The sequence below is a fragment of the Micrasema longulum genome, unplaced genomic scaffold (assembly GCF_059751315.1).
Source record: "Micrasema longulum isolate JH-2025_06_02 unplaced genomic scaffold, ASM5975131v1 h1tg000801l, whole genome shotgun sequence".
Lineage (NCBI taxonomy): Eukaryota > Metazoa > Arthropoda > Insecta > Trichoptera > Brachycentridae > Micrasema > Micrasema longulum.
This window is the reverse complement of record NW_028277993.1, coordinates 72,282-94,507: the sequence shown is the minus strand read 5'-3', so window position 1 is coordinate 94,507 and position 22,226 is coordinate 72,282. Positions and strand designations below refer to the sequence as shown.

The window sequence follows — 22,226 nt, the reverse complement described above, 5'->3', positions numbered from 1 at the left end:
CATCTCCTTTCTCTTCTTTAATTTCTCCTTCTTTCCTCTTTTTTTCTTTTTCCCATTAAGTAATAGTTTTGAATTAAGGTCATTTATAAACAAATACGTTTATTTCTATATTTATATATCTTTAGCTTTTTAATCTTTATTTTCTATTGAATATGTTCTGTAACTTGAATTATGAAAATATAACTATTTTTTATTGGTTGGTTGGAAGAAATTACCAATTGGCAATAAGCCCGCCAATGTACAAATAACATTATGTACAAAAAGTTAAATAAATAAATAAACATAATAGTTGATTTATCTACTTATTTATTTAGTTATTTTTCATTTACAAATGGGTATTTTATTTATTTATCTATTTCAATGATGTCCTTTTCCTCTGGCATTTATTGAATGGAAACTTATGGGTATAATTCACTTGAGGTCGATTTGAACGTCGACCTTCATATTTATATTTATTTCGTCTTTTTGATTAGACAGCCCCTACATTGTCTAGGATGAGTTTATATTTTGTCTTGATCCATTCGGAAGACTTATATGGTTGATTTTAATTCAATGGCCATACATAGCGTTACAATGTAATTCTACCTGTTCTCTGTAATTGAAGACAATATACGCATACGAGATTGTATCAACAATAAACATTTTACATAGACCCGTCCAGGGACTGTAAAATTAAACAGCCACAAAATAAAAACGCAAATAAAAAAACCACCAACAGGTGGTCAAAAGTAAAATAAACAATGTTAGGTTTTGACACTCGGCAGTAAGGTGTAGCATAATAATGAAACATGCTTAAAATGTTGAGGGATAGTTGTAGGCGCATTGATTTTTAATACAATATAAATTAATTACAAGTCGATTCCAAATGGTTCTCAATTAAAATTTTTCTTATGAGGCTAGATTTAAGTTATAAATAATTATAATCGACACACATCCCATTTCGTATGTGACCCGAAAGCCAAATAAAACAATAATGGTAAGTCAGCCATTGCGGCGCTTCCATTTCCATCACATCTCAAGTCTCAGTGAATGAAGCTGTCAAACAAGAAAGTACACAAAGACGATCGATTTATAAAAGTACAGCTGTCATGGTAATATAGTTACAGCTACTCTAATCCATTATATTGAGTCGGGGCCTCACGTCATTGAATATCGTTCAGTTTTAGTAATTTCACTGTAAGAACTTTCTCACCAACGTGAGTTAATGAATGATTAATTAAATACCTTTTTTTGGTAAAGGTACATTCACAATCGGAGCAGTTGAATGGTTTGATGTCAGTATGGGTCAACATATGCCTTGTTAAATAACATTTACGTGAACATTTATATTGGCACTCTAAGCACGAGAATGGTTTCTCGCCACTATGAGTCAACATGTGCAAGTTCATTTTATCTCTTCGTGAACATTTAAAAGGGCACTCTAAACACGAGAATGGTTTCTCGCCACTGTGAGTCCTTTTGTGTAAAATCAACTTATCTCTTCGTGTACATTTGAAATAGCACTCTGAGCATGAGAATGGTTTCTCGCCAGAATGAGTAAACATGTGTGATTTCAACTTATTTCTGTGTGAACATTTAAATTGGCACTCTGAGCATGAGAATAGTTTTTCGCCAGTGTGAGTAAACATATGAGACTTTAAAGCAGATCCGGTTGAACAATAATAATGACACTCTGAGCACGAGAATCGTTTCTCGCCAGTATGAATTAGCATGTGTGATTTCAAAACATAGCTGGTTGAACATTTATATTGGCACTCTGAGCATAAGAATGGTTTTTCGCCAGTATGAGTAAACATGTGTGATTTCAATGTAGAGTTCTTTGAACATTTATATTGGCACTTTGAGCATGAGAATGGTTTCTCGCCAGTATGAGTTAACATGTGTGATTTCAAATGAGAGCTGTATAAACATTTATAATGGCACTCTGAGCATGAGATTGGTTTCTCGCCAGTGTGGGTAAACATGTGTGATTTCAAAGCAGAGCTGCTTGAAAATTTATTTTGGCATTCTGAGCATATGAATGGTTTCTTGTGCGTTTTCATGTGCGATTTCAAAACAGAGCTATGAGAACATTCAAATTGGCAGTCTGAGCATGATAATGGCTTTTCGCCAGTATGAGTTAACATAAGCGATGTCAAAATAATCCTTCCAGAAGAATTTAATGGACGCTTCGAACAGGCGTCATATTTCTGACTTGCTTGCGAACCTGAAATAAAAACACAAACAATGTAATCGTTTAAACCACAGTTTATTTTATAACTAATGAAAAATGAAATGAGTATGAACGTTTTTCAGTTAATCAATTAGTATTTTTATACTAATTGATTAACTGAAAAATTAATTTAATTTAAGTTAATTTATATTCGAAGCACTATCTATGTGATAACTATTTACAGTAAAAATATGAAACTAAAACGACTTGTTGTCTAACGACTCATTTTATATTTTATTACCGACCGGTTTCAATGATACGCAAGATTTTTAGTAAAGCTACTACATTATACCTTAATAATGAATCGAAGGAAGAGAATGTAGTAACATTATACCTTAATGAGGAAGCTTGTGTGCTTGCTACTTAACTGATAGAACACAAACGGTAAAAAAATGTGACAGTTCCCATTCTTCCTTTGTTACTAGCGATGTACCGCAGGGTTCCCACTTGGGTCCAACACTGTTTATCACCTTTGTTATTGATTAAAAGGACGGATTTGATGAAATCAACATATTGTTTGCCGATGGCATAATGATTTCAAAAGTTTTATTTAATTTATTTATCTTTAGTTACATTGAGAACATTACAGAGTATCCAATTAACTCTCAACACATTACAAAGTATACGTATCAGATTTATTAAATAAAAAAGAGAGAAAAAAGTAATGTAAAATTGACAAACATATTACAATTTGAAAATTGCCCTCCTAAGAGAAATCCCACTGTCATGAAATATATCGACATCCGAGGCGATATGATTAAATAACACGATTGCTCTACCTACCAGCATAACCATTGGCAGGTTGGTTCTGCATCGTGGTAGGTAGAACAACCTGTGTTGCCTTTGTCGAAGATAATTATCAGGGACAAATAGACTAAATTCATTCAGAATATCGGAATTATGTATGCGACCACCAATTAGTTTAAAAAAGTGAACACCCAAATTAATATCCCTTCTCCTCAACAATGATTGATGGCCCAGCATTCCTAGTAAGAAGTCAGTCGGGAAAAGCCACGGGTAATGTCCATTCTCTCTGAGATACAGATAACGCAGAAATTTTTTCTGCGCCCTCTCTATCATTAAGGAATAGGTTGTTTCTTTCATTTCATTATATACTTCTGTGGATTATTGATACTCTGTAACGCAATTTATTTGTTTATTTATTTTATTAACAGATACGGCAAATCTGCCTTTTACAAATATTGATAATTTTAACATATTTGGTTTAATTATTTTTTCAAAAAACCACATTAGTGGTGCACCACTCAAAAGTAACAGTTTAAAATTTTGAAATGTTAAATGATGAGAGGGAATGTATAGTTATTTTTCCAATGTGCGCGACTTGGGTATCGTTTTCGATCAAAAATGATTTTTTATTAGTCACATTAAACATAACGTGTGTAATGTAAAACCATTGTTATGTTGGTGTATAGGCATTAACATAATAACATATAGTGCGAGGAGAGCAGCGCGGCCGCCGTTCATTTGAGTTTTGCCTACCGAGCTAGCCACACGTTCAGAAGTAGTATAATTATTGCATAGATTCTGATTATTATATGTATTAAGAACGTCAGAGTTTTCATTCTTAATAATAACGGAACAACGTTAAAAATATAAAACATATTTAGAGCGGATTTTTACGATTCTAATGATATAACTATCAATGTATTCAAAACAAGTTTTATTTATAATTTTTGGGTTAGAAAATGAGCACATACAAAACCGCTTGCAGTTGGCATCGCGCCATTTTGACGCCACGCGTTATAACCGCTAACTACGCTTCTAAAAAACGTTGCGTACAAGTTTGTCACCAAAACGTCACGCGTGCCGCTTGGCCCGCAGGGCGCGAAGCGTCTTGTTTTCGGCAAATTCAAAATATGCATATTTTAAACCATTTTTTACTTACTTGAGGAAATTTCATCGTGACGAGAGAAATCCAAGCATCCTTGTTTAATGTCAGGAGTTTTTATATCTGAATTCGTGGAGATAATATTATCAACGGTTGTACTAGGCTGGTAAGTACTGCTACCCGGTTCAGCCTTCACGGTAGCAGCACCCAGTTTCTCAGTACTGTAGGGACGTGACACCCCTCCTCCAGAATGGGGAAATTCCATTTTCACGTCAATCCCCGGTTCAGCCTTCACGGTTATAACACCTGGCTCGTCGATTCTATAGGGACGTGGCGCTCTTTGCCCAGCACAGATAATTTCTCCTTTTATATCGCCAGTCCCAGGTTCAATCTTCACGGTACTACCATCTGACTCCTCGCTTCTGTAGAAACGTGACGCCCCTTCCGCAGTATAGGGAATATCTTCATCTACATCGCTAGTCCCCGGTTCAGCCTTCACAGTAGCAACACCTGGCTCTTCACTTCTGTAGGGATGTGATGGCCTTTCACCAGTATAGAGGATATCTCCATCGATATCGCCAGTCCCCGGTTCAGCCTTCACTGTAGCAACACCTGGCTCCTCGCTTCTGTAGGGATGCGACGCCCCTTCTTCTGTATGGAGAATTTCACCTTCTACGTCGCCAATTCCCGGTTCCACCTTAATTTTCATTGAAGCGATTTCCATAACTCTGGTGTTGAAAGCGGATACAAAGTTATTCTTTGATTTAGCTAAAAAGAATTATTTTTAATGTTTTAAAATACCCAATAAATTACTTAATACACAGTGAATCGATGTTTTTTAATAGTTCATTTTTTTGTACCACAACAGGCCACGAGTCAAAAGTAGATACAAATATAAATTAAATATTATGCAGCCAATATGTTGAAATGATGCGTTATTTTCGAGAATTAGTAACGCAGCATGACAAATTATAAAAAAAATATGTTTTTTTGTTTGAGAACAAATATTTCTAACCATCAAAACCGATCATATTATATTATCAGTATATCTCTCTAGCTAGCCCAAAGCAACAGTGACATATCTCTCAATCTGAGATAATCGGACTTTGAGGTGTAAGGGTCTGATTGAATTAAATGATTTAAAGTAGATTATGAATACTACAGTGTGGGCTTTAACTGTATACTTGTTTCAATTAAAAAAATATATATAATTGTAGAACATTTAAATGTTTCGTTCGTATTTTCAGAAACTACACAAATGGAAATTTAAAGGATATCTAAATTTTTACACTTATTTATTTAATTTGTTTATTTATTTAACTTTTTGTACAAAATGTTATTTGTACATTGGTGGGCTTATTGCCAAATGGCAATTTCTTCCAACCAACCAATAAAATAAAAGTTATATTTTTATAATTTAAGTTACAGAACATATTCACTAGAAAAAAAGATTAAAAAGCTAAAGATATATTAAAATAGAAATAAACGTAATAAATTACCTTAAATCGAAACTATTACTCAATGGGAAAAAGGAAAAAAAGAGGAAAGAGGAAAGGAGGAAAGATTAAGGAAGAGAAAGGAGATGTTTCTGCAGACGTGATTTAAACAGAGATAATGTATCAACATTTTTGATGGTGGATGGGAGATGATTCCACAGTCAAGCCGCATGGACACTATACGAGTTAGAGAAGAAAGAGGAATTGTGGATTGGTATTAAGAGAGTGCCTTGAGAATTAGAACGAAGAGGTAAACCATGAACTGATAAGCGTTGAAATTTTTCACGCAGGTATATAGGAGCGTTAGAACTATGAAGTACATTGAACAGAAGTGAGAGGGAGTGATAGTCTCTCCGCTGTCTAATTTTGAGCCATTTGGACAAACTCAAAATATTGTTTATTTATTAACGAACATTGTCCGTTTATACAATTTATAGGGTTTAAATACTAAAATAAAAGAAAAGTTAAAAATATAAAAAAAAAAAAAAAAAAAGAAGCATTGACAAACATAAGGGACATCGGATATCAAGGGATCTGGACTATTTATTTAGTTAAATCGCTGTAAACGTAAACCAAAAAAGTCAAGATCGTGTCTCGAGTTAACAATACGACAAAGACAGGTCATTGGAGAATTAAGTCCATAGTTTGTTCTATGCTGATGGATGAACAGTACTTTATAGTTTCTCAACCAACGAGTCGGAATATTGAATTTGACCGGTAATGATGGAACATCGATTACACCATGTATGCCGAACATATATATGGAATCAATATTTGTTCTACGTTTTTGTAGACTAGAAATATTGAACATTGACTCTATATCAGCATAAGAATAATTGACTAAGGATAATTGAATAAGGACTGATTCAATGTGATTTATGCATTGTTTATATAATATAAATATGTTGTAAATAATACTTTAAATATTGGATTAGTTACTTACCTACTTTTTGCGGAGATTTATAAGTAAAAACTTTGTTTATTCGTCCAGTAATATTGTAATTTGTGCATTTATTATTCACGAGCCAAGAGGGACGCGCACAGCTTAGAGTTTGACAGGCGAACCACAGACAAATTGAACTACGTTAGCCAATCTACAAAAAAGCGAAGAAATTCGGATGAAAGGTAATTTCTTAATCCATAAACACCAATGTGCAGTCATGGTGACCCCATTAAATATAAAAAACCCGAATTCCTTCGAAACCCACAAAGCCTAGCTGCGTCTAATAGCTTATAATGTTTAATTAGTTTTGCGTATGCAGTTACCGCGAGTGATTTGTGTCCATGCTCACCTGTTATTAACATATAAGCTTTCAATTTTCTTATATTCTCCTTAGTCGTTTGCTCTTGGTAGAGCTGTCATAATCACGTTGGCAGGAGGAGAACACGCCATCGGGATTCACCTCAGCGCTTCTGGAGCCTCCAGAGGGACGTCAGTTTCCTCTGTTATCAAGCGCGTCCATCTTGTAAGTTTCTACCGCGATAGCGAGTTCCCTCTACTCGTCCTTGCACCACTAATTTTTCCACGTTATCTTTTCGCTTCGTAACGTAGCCAAAGTACCCGAGAACACAGATTTGCACAGTGGAAGAAAGTCGCTGTTCAATACCCAATTCTCAGATTATAGAAACATAACGTTCACGCTCAGCCACCGTACGGGCTGGGCGTGAAATATAGTTCCTCCCCAACCGTAGCTTATAATCTTATAATAAATCTGAAAATAAGTTGTTATATGTTAGAAAACAATGAGTTTATGTTTATAAATCATTAGTGTGTAGTAGTGTAGTCATGTTTCAACAAACAGTGGAAAAAAGAAGACTATTTATTTAATAGCATTGTTTTATACTTTATTCTTAACAAAATATGTGACAAATAGTGAACAATGGAAACTTACAAAAATAGTGCGTCTGTAACCTTAAAATCATAAAATTTTATATGAATCCTTTAAAACCGTTTAAGAATGCATCAGTTTTTGACGCGAAAGTACCTAAATTTTGCTATTTAGAACACTACACCCATAATTAAAAAATTACAACAGTTCTACTAAAAGTGAACTGACATTTATTGATAAATACATAATATTTCAAATATCTGCCTTCTAATAATATACAAAATTATAAATCAAACCGCTTATACACGCGTTTGTGTAATATACATGTAAAGAAGTGAATTTGAACAGGAATGTTGCGTCTCATAAAACGAAATAATACGGACCAAAATGGACACCAAGTCGTTGGAACAATAGGCGTAATCCTGGGGTCTACACACGTGCGTTTCCAGAAATTCTCCAGCAGCCTAGTGGACCACATGGTGACGATATCTACCTACTGTCTACAAAAGATTCTCTTCGGACATCTATCTCCCTTTGTTAACCATGGAGTTGATACAGTGCTTTATTTATTTAGTTTTTTATTGCTTACTTCTTGGTATGAACACTTGACCAATTTACTACTATACTCTATTTTTTATAGATTTATTGATATTGTTTTAACTTTGCTGGAATTCCTCTCATCCATGCGCTTTGTAGCTGCACGATGATTGGTTATCTAGCTTTCATATTTCAACTTTAAAATACCTTAATTTTGTAAACGGGGTCTAGAATTCCAATCGTCTATGCGCTTAGTAGCAGCAAGGCGTGTTGTAATCTTACTCCTTTTTACTATTCATATTATTATTATTTTGTAATACACTAAATTTATTTGTCAATTTTTAAAATGTGTAAATGGGGGCTAAATTTCTAACTGTCTATGCGCTCTGTAGCTGCAAGACGTCCTGTAATCTAGCTCCTATCTATTATAATTTTTGATTGATCTTAATTGAAAACGAGGAACTAGAATCCCAACCGTCCATGCGCTCTGTAGCTGCAAGACGTACTGGGATATTTATTAATTGTACAGCGCCCTTGAGGTGATTTTCACAAAAATGGCGCTTTATAAATTATCCAACTATATATATATATATATATATCAGTGTTTTAAGAGTAGAGGATATCTACGGAAAGTGTTGTATGCTCCAGGTGCATAAGGAGAACCTCCCATCAGACCGTATTACGGGAAGGTTAAAAACAGGATGCCTCGCTCTATTCAGAGAATTAAAACTACCACGGCCAAACATCATTATACTCATTTAGGACAGAAGCTTTTCAATAATTTACCACAAAATCTACGTCAAGAAATACATTACGGAAAATGTAAGGATACATTTAAAAAAAGCTTCTTATCATAATTAACATTAACTGTATTTTGAAAATAAAGATGTTGGTTTAACATGTGCCTGTGTTTATAAATTTACTGTTATTTTTTTCTCAATTTTTAAAATTTTTTATTTGTTTTATTATTTTATTTTGCATTTGTTGTTTCTTTTTTATGTTATTTTGTAAACTTGCCAAACAAAAGAGCCAGACTCTTTTTTGGCAAGTTCTACCTTGAGTGTTCCATTTTTTTTACTGAATGTATTGTTTATTTATGCTAATAAAGGTTTTTATTTTTTTTAAATAGGCTGTTGGTATCCGTAAAATTCTGCGCCAGCACCACATTTATAACGCATCTATCTCTCTTCTTTCTCTTTCTCTCAAGGATCGTGTTTTTGCGGCGTACAAAAATATAGGAAAAATTAAGGTTTAGACCATTTTTTACATGCTTTAGTAATTTAATTGCATATTTCACTAAATTTAATGGTTGTAGCGTCACTGATGATGATTGCATGTTTAATATGTTATTATATCCCTTGGTAACAATGAATCTAGAATTCCATAAGTAGAACTAATTCGAAATTGCTAGGTTACTGAATTTTGTGACGAAGTTATATGTATGATAAGAAAATCTTTTTTAATTTATTTCAACAGAGAGAGTAAACATTTTTGAAAAGGGAATATCTTCTTAAGCCCTGTAAATGCCTAGACTTCCATATTCCCTTCTCTAAAATGTTTTCCCTCTCTGTTGAAATAAATTTAAATACGAATAACTCCCTAGGATGGAAATCCAGCAAATCTGCAAGCATTTGGACATGCTCAAACATTGTTAAATTAACTACCTGGTAAAAGAAGAAATATAATAATTGTAAAATTGTTTTCAGGCGTTGCCTAGCAGGTGGCTTGGTTCGGCCGGATAAATCTCACCCACGTGATAAAGGTTTCAGCTCTTTTACTTCACAAAAGTCAACAGATGCAAGAGTTGATGAAATGCGGATGTTTAAACATGGGCAGAATGGTAAATGTTACAGTGTGTAAAGTTGCCACTTAAACCAGCCAATGACAGGTCATAAGCCCTGTAAATGCTTAGACTTCCATATTCCCTTCTCAAAAATGATTTCCCTCTCTGTTGAAATAAATTTAAATATGAATAATTCCCTAGGGAGGAAATCCAGCCAGTCTGCAAGCATTTGGACATACTCAAACATTGTTGGAGAAAATCTTTTATTCAAAAATCTCCCACGCTTAATATTATCTGTATTTATTATGTTTTCAATTAAATGGTGGAGATGCGCTGCAAAATGCTCGTAATAGTTAATAAATCTTTTTATATAATTTTTTATTGGGTAAACAACAGTATGCACACACCAAAAAAGTTGTTTACACTTAGGTAATACAATAATTTCTTCTTCTCTTAGTGCCCTGTCGGGTATCCCCAACATTAACAATCACCCAAGCAAAAGCCTCTCTGTCGTGTGCTGCCCGGAAAATCTGCTTCACAGTCATGAAGCCAGTCCAGTCTCGTATATTTCGGTGCCGGGACATCTGTCTTCTTCCAGCCCCTCTGTGACCCCCAATCTTGCCTTTCAAAATTAAATGAAGCAAGTGGTACTTTTCTCCACGCATTATTTGCCCCAGATACGAAATTTTAAGAATTTTTATACGAACTATAATGTAAATTATGTTAAATAAAACAAATGTAAAAAACGAAATGAAAAAAATATGTACCTATATAATAATAAAGTTAAATATCTGCTTCTCTCAAAATTTCTATGATTTTTGACCTAAATTTACATGCATTGTCACAGAAAATATCAGCCTCGGTAAATCTATTGTTATATTGGTCGCATAATCTAGGTATTGTAGATTGTTTCAAATAGTTTGTTGACGCGTTTTCTGTGTAAAACAGAAGATTTTGTCTTGTGAGTCTAGATGGCACACGGAATGAAAGTTCAATCAATTTTATTGTTTATTAATTTGTATTAAAATAACTGGTCTAACTTTATTCTTAGATTTTTAAGACAGTTTATTCCATGGTACTGCATACTTTCAGCTCAGTTAGAGAAGTTAATGTTTAACCGATAGTCGACCTGCTTAAAAAAAAAGTTGTTGGACCCTTTCTAGTCTATTAATACTAACATTATAGTAAAGTAACCAAATAGGAGTACAGTATTCTTGCTGGGGACGACACATGTTTTGTTAAGTTTTTCATATGTCTCTGCATGTTTTAATGGTTTCGATACCCGCATAATACGTCCGACCATTTTATATATTATATATAAAATAAAGAGTTGTATAGAAAATTCTATAGTTCGTATTGGCGAAGTTTACTTTAAATGAATGAAAATTGATAAGAAGGGTTGCTTAGTGACGACACGATGTATGACTAAAATTGAACAGTTTATTTTGTAAAACAACACAATGAATTTAAGCCTAGATCTTAACTTAATCTTACAAATTACGTCTTATTTAGTAATCAGACGTAATTTGACGAGCTTAGTAGCTCGCAATTACCCGATGACGAAGGTAAAGATGGTTGCGTGGAGATCTTGATCATTCGGTTACTTATAAGGCGAGTGCGCGGGCAGGGTGCAGAAGTCGGACGGTCCGGAGGCTGCTGAGGGCCGGAGATCCTGACTCGGAGACGTTCAGGTCCGGTTGCCGGAGGACAGGGGGTGAGCTCCTGCACGGATGTTAGTACGATGCGGGTACGAGACTACGGCGGAGGTGGTGCATCCTACGCTGGCGGTAGGCGGATGATTTGGGCGTGGTGGGTGGACCGTCACAGATTGCGTCCTGCCAGATGAGCCAAGGGCCTGCCCGTTCAGCGACAGGGCACTGTGTTGCAATTGTGGTCGTCTTTCCAACCATCCTCCAGCTGCTGGTTCGGATTATATGCGATCTCCCTATCTACGCCTTCTAAGGAGCGTTTTCCTCGGACCAACATAAACGATGGCACCCCTGAGGTTGGTACCACCATATTTATTTATTTATTTTAAAGAAACAAACAGTCGGCAATGATATAATTTTTTTTTTTTTAAATACGGTTTAAAGACAGACCTGCGAAGTTTCTAAATAAAAATCATACATATTATTAAATTGTGTTACAACAAAAGGATGTGTTTATGTGTATTTGTATGAGAGTAAGTGTAGATGTGTGTTTATGTGTATTAGTGTGAGAGTAAGTGTTCAGGTATGTGCATCATCAAATAGTAAGTGGGATCGTATCGCAGCCAGAAATAATAATTCTTAATTTATTTTTAAATAAATTAAGGAGCAAGTTAAAATATCAAAAGATGAAAAGAAAAACATTATAGCTAGAGCAAAAACGATAGAGGAAAGAGTGTTGTGCATATTGGTGGCGTATATGGTATATCGCGCACTTCACAGTATTGTGCCGGCTCTTACGGCACATTTGAAGAATGTTTGCGATTTCTTTATCATACTTGTTTATTTATTTGATGGACTTACGCAGTATATTCTAACGATGGTAAATACAATTTCTTATAATAAATACAGGCACTAATAAAATAAAATACAACTAAATAAAATTAAAGCTAGAACAAAAACAAATATTACTTCCTCAAGACAAGATCCGGTCAATTTTAGTGATTTTTTAAATCTCCATAAAGACTTACACCAAAAAAGACAAGATCTTGCCTCGAGTTTACAATACGACACAATCGGGACATTGTTGGTGCATGCCAGCCATAGTTTGTCGAATTGTATTTTGACGGTTGATTAGGCATGAAGATCAGTTGGATATTAAATGTTAATGATTTTCTAAACGAGAACACCTCTTAATTAATATTAAGATAAGTACGTAAGTAGTACGTATTACTAAATTATGGTCAAATATCTCATCAATAATCTGGTCAATGCATCGGGCTGTACGTTTATATTACTAGGCAATACCATTAGAAATAAGAGAACAAAAAAAACATAAGTTGAAAAACCGGTATGTACCAAAATAGCTTATAAAGTTTAAAGAGCCAACTTAGCATTCATTTATCGTTTTTCGGTATTTATCTTAGAGAAGTGTTTTGTAATATGGTTAATTTGTTTAAATTTTCTTGGTATGATTTTATAATGTTCTGCTACGAATCGTTATCAATAGATCTCATTGTTATTCTCAAAGTCAAAAACAATATTTTTCGTTATTTTCTAAGTGTTTAAATGAAGTTTTTTTTTTTTTTTTTTAAATGTACAGAGTTTATTTGTCTCAGGTCCCGACTAGCTAGGAAATTCCTGTGTTAAGGAAGGACCTTATTTTTTTCATGTGTTTTTTATTTCATTAAATGATGCTTAATAAATTCAAAGAATAATAATAACATTAGAAAAAATAAATATAAATATAAATTAGAAAACATGCAAGTAATAATAATAAAAATTGAATCATAAAAATAAATTAGAAAATATGCCATTAATAGTAAATAAATGAGACATAATTATTATAAATTAGAAAACATACCGATAATAATAAAAATTGAACCACAAATACACATTAGTAATAAAGAAATTAAACAAAAACATAAATTGGAAAACATACCGATAATCATAAAAATTGCAGCATAAATACAAATTTCAAAACATATCGTTAGTAATTAAAAATTGAAGAACAAAAATAAATTACAGAATATACCATTTATAATTTTAAAAAAATTAAGATACGTGTAAAATACTAGTATTAAAAAGAAAAATAAAACATATGTAAATGAATAAACGTAAAAAGTAAAAATGAAACATACATTTTTATTTGTTGTTATTGTTTTTATTGTTGGTATTGTTTTATTGTTGGTATTGTTTTTACAATAAGAGATTTTTTTCAATTAAAAGCAACACAATTTTTAGTCATGAAAATAATTACAGGATATAAAAAGGTCTACCCCTAATCCACTTGCTCACCTTCTTCTTATAAACATTGTAACTGACAGACGTCTTTATGTCAGGGTCCAACATGTTAAAAAACCTAGGGCCCAATATTGCAAAATGCCTCTGAAAAAAGGCAGTTCTACTTAGAGGTACCCCAAAGTTTATGCTCATTGCATATCTTGTTTTAATATTTTGTTGTGTTCTATTTTTTATTGAAGACCAGAAATTTGTAAGGACTTCTCTAACATAAAGTTGTCTGACAGTTGGTAAATTTGTTGTTTCAAATAGAGTATGAGAGGGGTAAGTAGATGGCAGTTTTAGCATTATTTTCAATATTGTTTTTTGGAGAATGACCAATGGATTTAGTATGACCTCCGAACAACCACCCCATCCAATTACTCCATATGACGCAACCGACTGGAACAGTGCAAAATATACCGATTTAACTGCTCCGTAGTCTAAAACACCTCTCAATGAGTAGAACACATGTATCAGTTTTCGGAGTTTTTTGACAGTCATAGAAATGTGAGATTCCCATCTAAGATGTCGATCATAATTCCCAAATATTTAATTTCATTAACTCTTTTCAAGGGAGAGCAGGTACACGGCACTTTATCTTGTCCAGGAATTTGGTTTAAACCACAAGTATGAAGCATAACATTGAAAGATGTGACTGGTTGGGTAGCTCCACTGAGGCTAAATGTTATGTTGTTTGTTTTATCAATATTGAGGGAAAGTAAATTGATGTCTAACCACTTTCTCACCATTTCCATTCCTGCTGTGGCCTTACAAAAAACATCATTCCAGTTTAAAGTTGAAATGATTACAGTTTAAAAATATTGATGATTAGTTCATAGTTAAATGATATATAGAATTAAGTAAATATAAGAAAATTAATTTATTATGTTTGTACTATCTTAAGATAAAATAAATAAGGATGTAAATTTGTGAATTGGGTTGTGGTCCCGTGGCTAGTGTCTCGGACTCACGGCTAAAAGGTCCGTGGTTCGAAAGTCACTCCACCCCAACTTAAATCCCATGTTCTACTAGTGAGTTATTTACAACTCGTTGAAAATGGGCCTCTAAATGAGATTTTTGGGTAAATCCTTAGAACGCTAATATTTATTTTTTACAAGGAGACTTCGAAATACGAAATATAATTTAATGTAAATTTAATCATTTATCATCTTAACAATTAGTGTCAATTCGAGAACCAGTGGTAGGCAAGCTTGTTTACTCAGGCATGGGATCCGGGGTCGATATAATTATTATTGGTCATAATTTATCATCGTACTGTCATGTAAATAAATCCGACATTCTTGTCCTATTTAAAATTCTCAACTCACTCTTTGATGCGCCTGAACTACAAGTTCGATAAAATTAAATATCCCAACTAGAAACCTCAGACAAAACTTACTCTTTCATACCGATTACCATAGAACTAACTATGGTTTTTATTCCCCTATGCCCAGAATTCTTAGGTCTGCCAACAAACATACAAACCAGTCTTGATTTCTTCGATAACAAGTTGTCTTCTTTCAAACGATCACTGAATCAAATTTAATTATAAAAACCTCTCTCCCGCTTCCACTCCCACCGAGTCTACTATACACCATTGGGTCCTACTTTCCTTTATAATAATTTTCTATGCATAAATATGTCCTTAAGAATGCCCATTGGGCGTATATATAGATAAATAAGACAAATGTAATTTTACCTATTCTGTGTAATTGAAGACAATATACACATCCGGGATTGTATCAACAAGCAACATTTTACGTATAAATAGACCCGTCCAGGGGCTGTAAAATAAAGCAGTAAAACACCACCACCAGGTCGCCGAAGATAATAAACAATATTATGTATTGACACCTAGCAGTACTATGTAGCTTTAACTATGAAGTGACGTGTTAAACATGTTTTAAATGTAAAGAGCTAGCTGTAAGCGCATTTATTTTCAATGTAGTATTAATTAATAATAAGCCGATTCTAAATGATTTTCAATTGAAATTTCCCATTTCCGTGACCGGAAAGACAAATAAAATAATGCTTATAATCAGCCATCGGCGACTCCATTACTATTACATTTCAATTATCAGTGAATGAAGCCACCAAACGAGAAAGTAGACAAATACGATCGATTTATAAAAGCACAACTATAATGGTTAAAGAGAGTAACAGCTACTCTTATCCGTCGTATCGAGTGAGGGCCTATCGTCATTGAATATGGTTCAGTTTAAATAATTTCACAGTAAGAACTTTCTCACCAATGTGATTTAATGAATGATTAATTAAATACCTTTTTTTAGAAAACGTACATTCACAATCGGAGCAGTTATATGGTTTGATACCAGTATGGGTCAACATATGCTTTGTTAAATAACTTTTACGTGAACATTTATATTGGCACTCTAAGCACGAGAATGGTTTCTCGCCACTATGAATCAACATGTGCAAGTTCAACTTGTCTCTTCGTGAACATTTGAAATGGCATTCTAAGCACGAGAATGGTTTCTCGCCACTGTGAGTTGACATGTGCAAGATCAACTTATCTCTTCGCGAACATTTGAAATGGCACTCTGAGCATGAGAATGGTTTTTCGCCAGTATGAGTAAACATGTGTAATTTTAATTTATTTTTTCGTGAACATTTAAATTGGCACTCTGAACATGAGAACGGTTTTTCGCCAGTGTGACGTAACATGTGTGACTTCAAAGCATAGCTGTTTGAACAATAATATTGGCACTCTAAGCAAGAGAATCGTTTCTCGCCAGTATGAATTAGCATGTGTGATTTCAAAGCATAGCTGGTTGAACATTTATATTGGCACTCTAAGCATAAAAATGGTTTCTCACCAGTATGAGTTAACATGTGTGATTTCAAAGTAGAGCTCTTTGAACATCTATATTGGCACTCTGAACATGAGAATGGTTTCTCACCAGTGTGAGTTAATATGTGTGATTTCAAATTAGAGCTGTGTGAACATTTATAGTGGCACTCTGAGCATGAGAATGGTTTCTTGCCACTGTGAGTAAACATGTGCGATTTCAAAGCAGAGCTGCTTGAACAACTATATTGGCACTCTGGGCATAAGAATGCTTTCTCACCAGTATGAGTTAACATGTGTGATTTCAAAGCATAGCTGGTTGAACACTTATATTGGCACTCTGAGCATGAGAATGGTTTCTCGCCGGTGTGAGTAAACATGTGTAATTTCAAAGCAGAGCTGCTTGAAAAATTATTCAGGCATTCTAAGCATAAGTATGGTTTCTTGTGCGTTTTCATGTGCAATTTTAAAGCAGAGCTATCAGAACATTCTAATTGGCAGTCTGAGCACGAGAATGGTTTCTCGCCAGTATGAGTTAACATGTGCGAAGTCAAAATAATGCTTGGACAGGTTTCATATTTCTGACTTGATTGCGAACCTGAAATAAAAACACATACAATGTAATCGTTTAAACCCCACTAAAATAAACGAATGGAAAATGAGATGAGTTTGAAAGTTTTTTAGAAAATCAATAAGTATTTTTAGACTAAATTTATATTTGAAGCACTGTTTTTGTGATTACTTAATGTAAATAAAGCATTTTTTTTCACAGCTAATTTTATATTTTATTACCAAACGGTTTCGATACTAAGCAAGCTTTTTAGTAGAGATACTACATTATACCTTAATAAAAAGCTTGTGTGGCTTCGAAACCAGTTATGGTATAATAGTTTCATAGCGACATAACTGATAGAACGCAAACGGTTAATAAATTGTAACACTTTCTCCCATTCTTATTTTGTTACTAGCGGTGTTCCACAGGGTTCCTATTTGGGTCCAATACTGTTCATCATCTTTGTGATTGGTTAAAAGAATGTATTTGATAAAGTGAACATAGAAACACAGGCTATTTTCATAAGACAGGAATAACGCTAAAAATATAATATATATTTAGAGCAGATTTTTACGATTCTAATGTTAGAACTATCAATGTATTAAAAACATGTTTTATTTATAATTTTCGGGTTTAAAAATGAGCACATACAAAACGGCTCGTAGTTGATATCGCGCCATTTTGACGTCACGCGTTATAGCCGCCGACTGCGCTTCTAATAAACAAGTACAAGCTTAGCGCCAAAACGTCATGCGTGCCGCTTGTCCCACAGGGCGCGAAGCGTCTTGTTTTCGGGTAATTTAAAATATGCGTATATTAAACCTTTGTTTACTTACTTGAGGAAATTTCATCGTGACGAGAGGAATCCAAGCATTCTTGTCCAATGTCAGGATTTTTAAAATCAGTATTTCTGTAGATAATATTATCGCTGGCTATGCTAGGCTGGTAAGTACTGCTCCCCGGTTCAGTCTTCACGGGACAAACACCCAGTTTCTCGTTTCTGTAGGGACGTGACACCCCTCCTCCAGTATAGGGAATTTCCAATTTCACATCGTCAATCCCCGGTTCAGCCTTCACGGTTATAACACCAGGCTCCTCGATTCTATAAGGACGTGGCGCTCTTTCCCCAGCATAGAGAATTTCTCCTTTTACATCGCCAGTCCCCGGTTCAGTCTTCACGGTACTACCATCTGACTCCTCACTTCTGTAGAGACGTGACGCCCCTCCCGCACTAAAGATAATATCTTCATCTACATCGCTAGTTCCCGGTTCAGCCTTCACAGTAGCAACACCTGGCTCCTCGCTTCTGAAGGAACGTGACGCCCATTCCCCGGTATGGAGAATATCTCCATCTATATCGCCAGTCCCTGGTTCAGCCTTCACAGTAGCAACACCTGGCTCTTCCCCAGTATGGAGAATTTCTTCTTCTACATCGCCAATTTTCGGTTCCACCTTAATATTCTTCAAAGCGATTTCCATAACTCTAGTTTTGAGAGCGGATTTAAAGTAATTCTTTGATTTATCTGAATATAAATATCCTAGAAATGGAACAAAGTATTTAATTCGAAAATAAAATGATAAATGTCAAAAAAAAGGATTTGATATATTTTAAATGTTTTAAAATACTCAAATAAAATACTACATTTTTTTGTACAACAGGCAAAAATCAAAAGTACAAAGTCGATAAAATGCTTATTAAATATAGCAGCCAATATGTTTAAATGGTATTTCGTACCACATTTTTTCTTGAATTAGTAATGCGGCATGACAAATTATAAAAAAAAAGCATGTTTTTTTTGTTTGAGAACAAATATTTCTGACCATCGAAACCGATCATATTATATTATCGGTATACCTTTCTCCGTTATTTTATATTTTGATACTAGGCTAGTCTAAAGAAAAATACTCTTTCTCGGGAGTCGCGATACCTACCCTAACCCAATAGCACTCGTGATCGAAAAAGTAAAAACCCCTTCAAAAATGTTTAACGCTCGAACATGGATTTTTGATGACGCACAAGGAAACGCGGTCAATAAAATTGACAAAGTCGTCGGAAGATAAAGAGATTATTGCGCAGATCTATACAAGGATTAAAGTATGCAAGCCCAGTAAGGATTAATGTATTAATTCAAACAATATTTTGAGTTTGTCCAAATTTTTGTAGACAAGGACTGGATTCAACTCCCTGTGGAGCTGTTAATATTAACATATTACAACAGAGATGAAGAACATTTAAAAGAAGGTAATATAGAAGTCTAGGCATCTACAGGGCTTATGACATATTTTAAATGTTCTTCATCTCTGTTGTTATATGTTAATATAAACAGCTCCCCATGGAGTTCAATCCAGTCCCTGTCTACAAAAATTTGGACAAACTCAAAATATTGTTGATAAATCCACCTGGTCCATGAAGAAGTATAGAAATTGAAAAAAATAACATTTTCAGGCGTTGCCTAGTATGTAGGTGAAATAATTCAATTACACGAATTTCACCCGCATAGATAAAGGTTTTAGCACTTGAACTTCACAAAAATCAATAGATGAAAGAATTGAAGGAATATGGATGTTCAAATATGGGCAGAATGGTGAATGTTACACAGTGTGTAAAGTGGCCACTTAAACCAGCCAATGACAGGTCATAAGCCCTGATGTCATAAGATGATTTAAATGTTATTCATCTCTGTTGTAATATGTAAATATTAATTCAAAACTAGAAGAACCTTTTATAATCCTCCAGCAAATTGAAGACGCCAGTAGGAAACTGAAAATGCACAAATCACAATAAGAATATGACTGATGACAGAATCAAAATAAAGCTGGACAGACGTAACTCAGTTTGGACATCAGGAAAATGGCTAATAGATTGGGATGAATCTGTATTTATTCCAATAAACAAGAAGGGATCAACCAAAAAATGCAAAAGCTATCGAACTGTCTCCCTCATATCTCGTGTCGGCTAAACATTGCTACAACGGCGAGATTTAACCCTACAAGACAGGTGAATTACAGCAGAGAAAGCTGGATTCGTTAAAGGGTCACGAGAAACAATCTTGAAAATACTGAATATTTTAGGATTTCCTTTTCATAAAACAATACTGTATTTGCAAATATATAAAAAATATATAAATTGTTACGTACTGAATCTACATTTTCTAAACTGGCAACTCATGTAAGACTGTAAATATCCCGTTCCTTCCCAAACCCTTCCTATTTAAAAAAATTCTGCTTCTACCGTCCTGTGAGAAAGTCACATGTGAAAAGTTGTCCCTCTGATAAATCTTTATCATTTACTGCGTGCGTGAGCATATTTCGTATAAAGTGAAGTTTTTGAGTTATATAAAAAGGCTAAATTATACAGTTCATCATCATCTACACGATACCGGTCTCCGTGCTGCAGCAATAGTGAAGGAAGTGCTCCATATAAGAAACAATCGGAAGAACTTTACAAATGAGTAACAATTTCCATACAGTCCACTAAACTAATATATATATATATTTTTTTATTCAAATTACTTTGATCATTAACTGTCAGTAATTTGATACCCGTACACGTCAGATATTTAATTTTTTTGGTAGAATTGGGCATAATTCATATGTCCTGCTAAATCTTCTTAACGATAGTTTGGGATATCAGGGAAAGTATCAAATTATCGAGGTTAGTTTTCTTTAAACCATCCAATCGGGGAGAAAAAGAAGAAGAGAAAGACGCAAAATAGAGAAAGGTTAATTATTGTTGGAGTATAATTTTGCTAAAGACAAATAATCTTGTGGTGATAAATATTCAGATCTAGATCCAATAATATCCATTGCACAGGCATCGAATATCGTAATCTTCATAGTTATTCTTTTTTTCTATGACCGTTCTTGTAAATCACACATTTTTTAAAAATATACCACCGAGTCTTTTTTGTAATTTTGACTTGCTTCGGTGTTTGTTATCTGTAATATTTACAAATCATAATATTCCCACTGATTTGTTGTGGGTATTTCATTAAATTAAGCAACTTTAACTTTAAAGTTTATGCTTATTGTATCTGTTGCGATATAATTATGCTAATTTTTCCATAACTAGACTGTTCCGAACAAGGAGTAGAAGAATTCACATCTAGCTAAAACGCTTGCCTCACGCACGGGAGTTCCGTGTTCGATTCTGTTGCGGAGCTACAAATAAAACATATTTTGTTCTACTTTAAATACTAGAACAGTTACTTACTTTTTGCGGTGATTTATAAGTAAAAACTAAGTATATTCGTCCAATAATATTGCAATTTATGTATTTATTATCCGCGAGCGAAGGACGCGCACAGTTTAGAGTTTGACAGAAGAACCACAGATAAAATGAACTATTGTAGACAATCGACAAAAAAACGAAGTAATTACGAAGAAAGGTGATTTCATAATCTATAAACACCAGCGTGCGGTCATGTGACCCCATTAAACTCTGTTCGCTCGGTTGAAACAAATTTACAGACTATATTACGGCTGCATTAGATGCAAGACATTGGGTTGACTGTTCATATAACGACTTTGCCAAAGCCTTTGATACAGTCGATCATGTTATGTTAAACAAGCTGATGAGATCGGTTTCTCGGATGGAATGCTAAAATAATAGTGAGCTACCTCCGAAACCGAAATCAATACGTTTCACATGGCTTGTTTGCATCAAAAAAATTTAGTTACTCAGGTGTTCCCCAGGGATCCAACCTGGGCCGATTACTGTTCTCTATTTTTATTGATGATATTAAAAAAGTTGTAGTCAAATCGGGTTTTTTATTATTCGCAGATGACTTGAAGCTATTTTTGAGGGTTAGAACTTTGGATGATTTTCGTACTCTCCAGGCGGACATTATAAACGTATTTGAAGGGGGAAGACGAAATAAATTATTGTTAAATATTTCAAAATGCTAAGTTATGTCTTTCACCAGGGCCCACAAAACGCTTTTCTTCCGCTATAGAATGAATGATAAGAATCTTATGCGGATTGCGAAGGTTAAAGATCTAGGCATCACTTTTGTGAGTTCCTTGACATTTCATGATCAGATCGAAACAGTTTGTAGTAGTGTGTTGAAGGTGTTAGGATTCGTCTTGCGTACTACCAGGGTTTTTGGTGGTACACGAGTACTGAGAATTCTTTACAACTCGTTGGTGCGAAGTAGACTCGAGAGTGGCTCGACGATTCGGGGACCGTGTGAGTTGAAGTACTCTCTTATGGTGGAGAGGGTTCAGAAG

At 34.3% G+C, this 22,226-nt stretch overlaps 1 protein-coding gene and 1 long non-coding RNA gene across 3 annotated transcripts; both read right to left on the bottom strand.

Annotated features, from left to right (window-relative positions):
• Positions 1-462: 462 nt before the first annotated feature.
• LOC148278979 (uncharacterized) lies at positions 463-6,619 on the bottom strand. Of its 2 annotated transcripts, none has more exons than XM_088230623.1 (3): positions 6,501-6,619; positions 4,119-4,829; positions 463-2,206 (listed from the first exon to the last, which is right to left on the bottom strand). In XM_088230623.1, exons 2-3 carry the CDS (start codon positions 4,783-4,785, stop codon positions 1,143-1,145), a joined length of 1,731 nt encoding a protein of 576 aa, XP_088086749.1. In that variant the 5' UTR covers positions 4,786-4,829; positions 6,501-6,619; the 3' UTR covers positions 463-1,142. The 2 variants fall into 2 exon arrangements, with proteins under 2 accessions (XP_088086749.1, XP_088086750.1); XM_088230624.1 differs by having other exon boundaries at positions 6,505-6,606.
• Positions 6,620-15,325: 8,706 nt separating this feature from the next.
• Positions 15,326-21,362, bottom strand: LOC148278978 (uncharacterized). Its single transcript, XR_015823015.1, has 3 exons — positions 21,211-21,362; positions 17,834-18,535; positions 15,326-17,042 (listed from the first exon to the last, which is right to left on the bottom strand). It is a non-coding gene; the product is annotated as an uncharacterized LOC148278978 (long non-coding RNA).
• Between the last annotated feature and the right edge of the window lie 864 nt (positions 21,363-22,226).

What these genes read in the sequence shown, in the direction of transcription:
- LOC148278979 (XM_088230623.1), bottom strand. Translation starts at nt 4,785, where the DNA reads ATGGAAATCGCTTCAATGAAAATTAAGGTGGAACCGGGAATTGGCGAC. An exon ending in TCACGATGAAATTTCCTCAA is followed by an intron (nt 2,207 to 4,118) that starts GTAAGTAAAAAA and finishes TTTTTATTTCAG; the next exon opens with GTTCGCAAGCAAGTCAGAAA.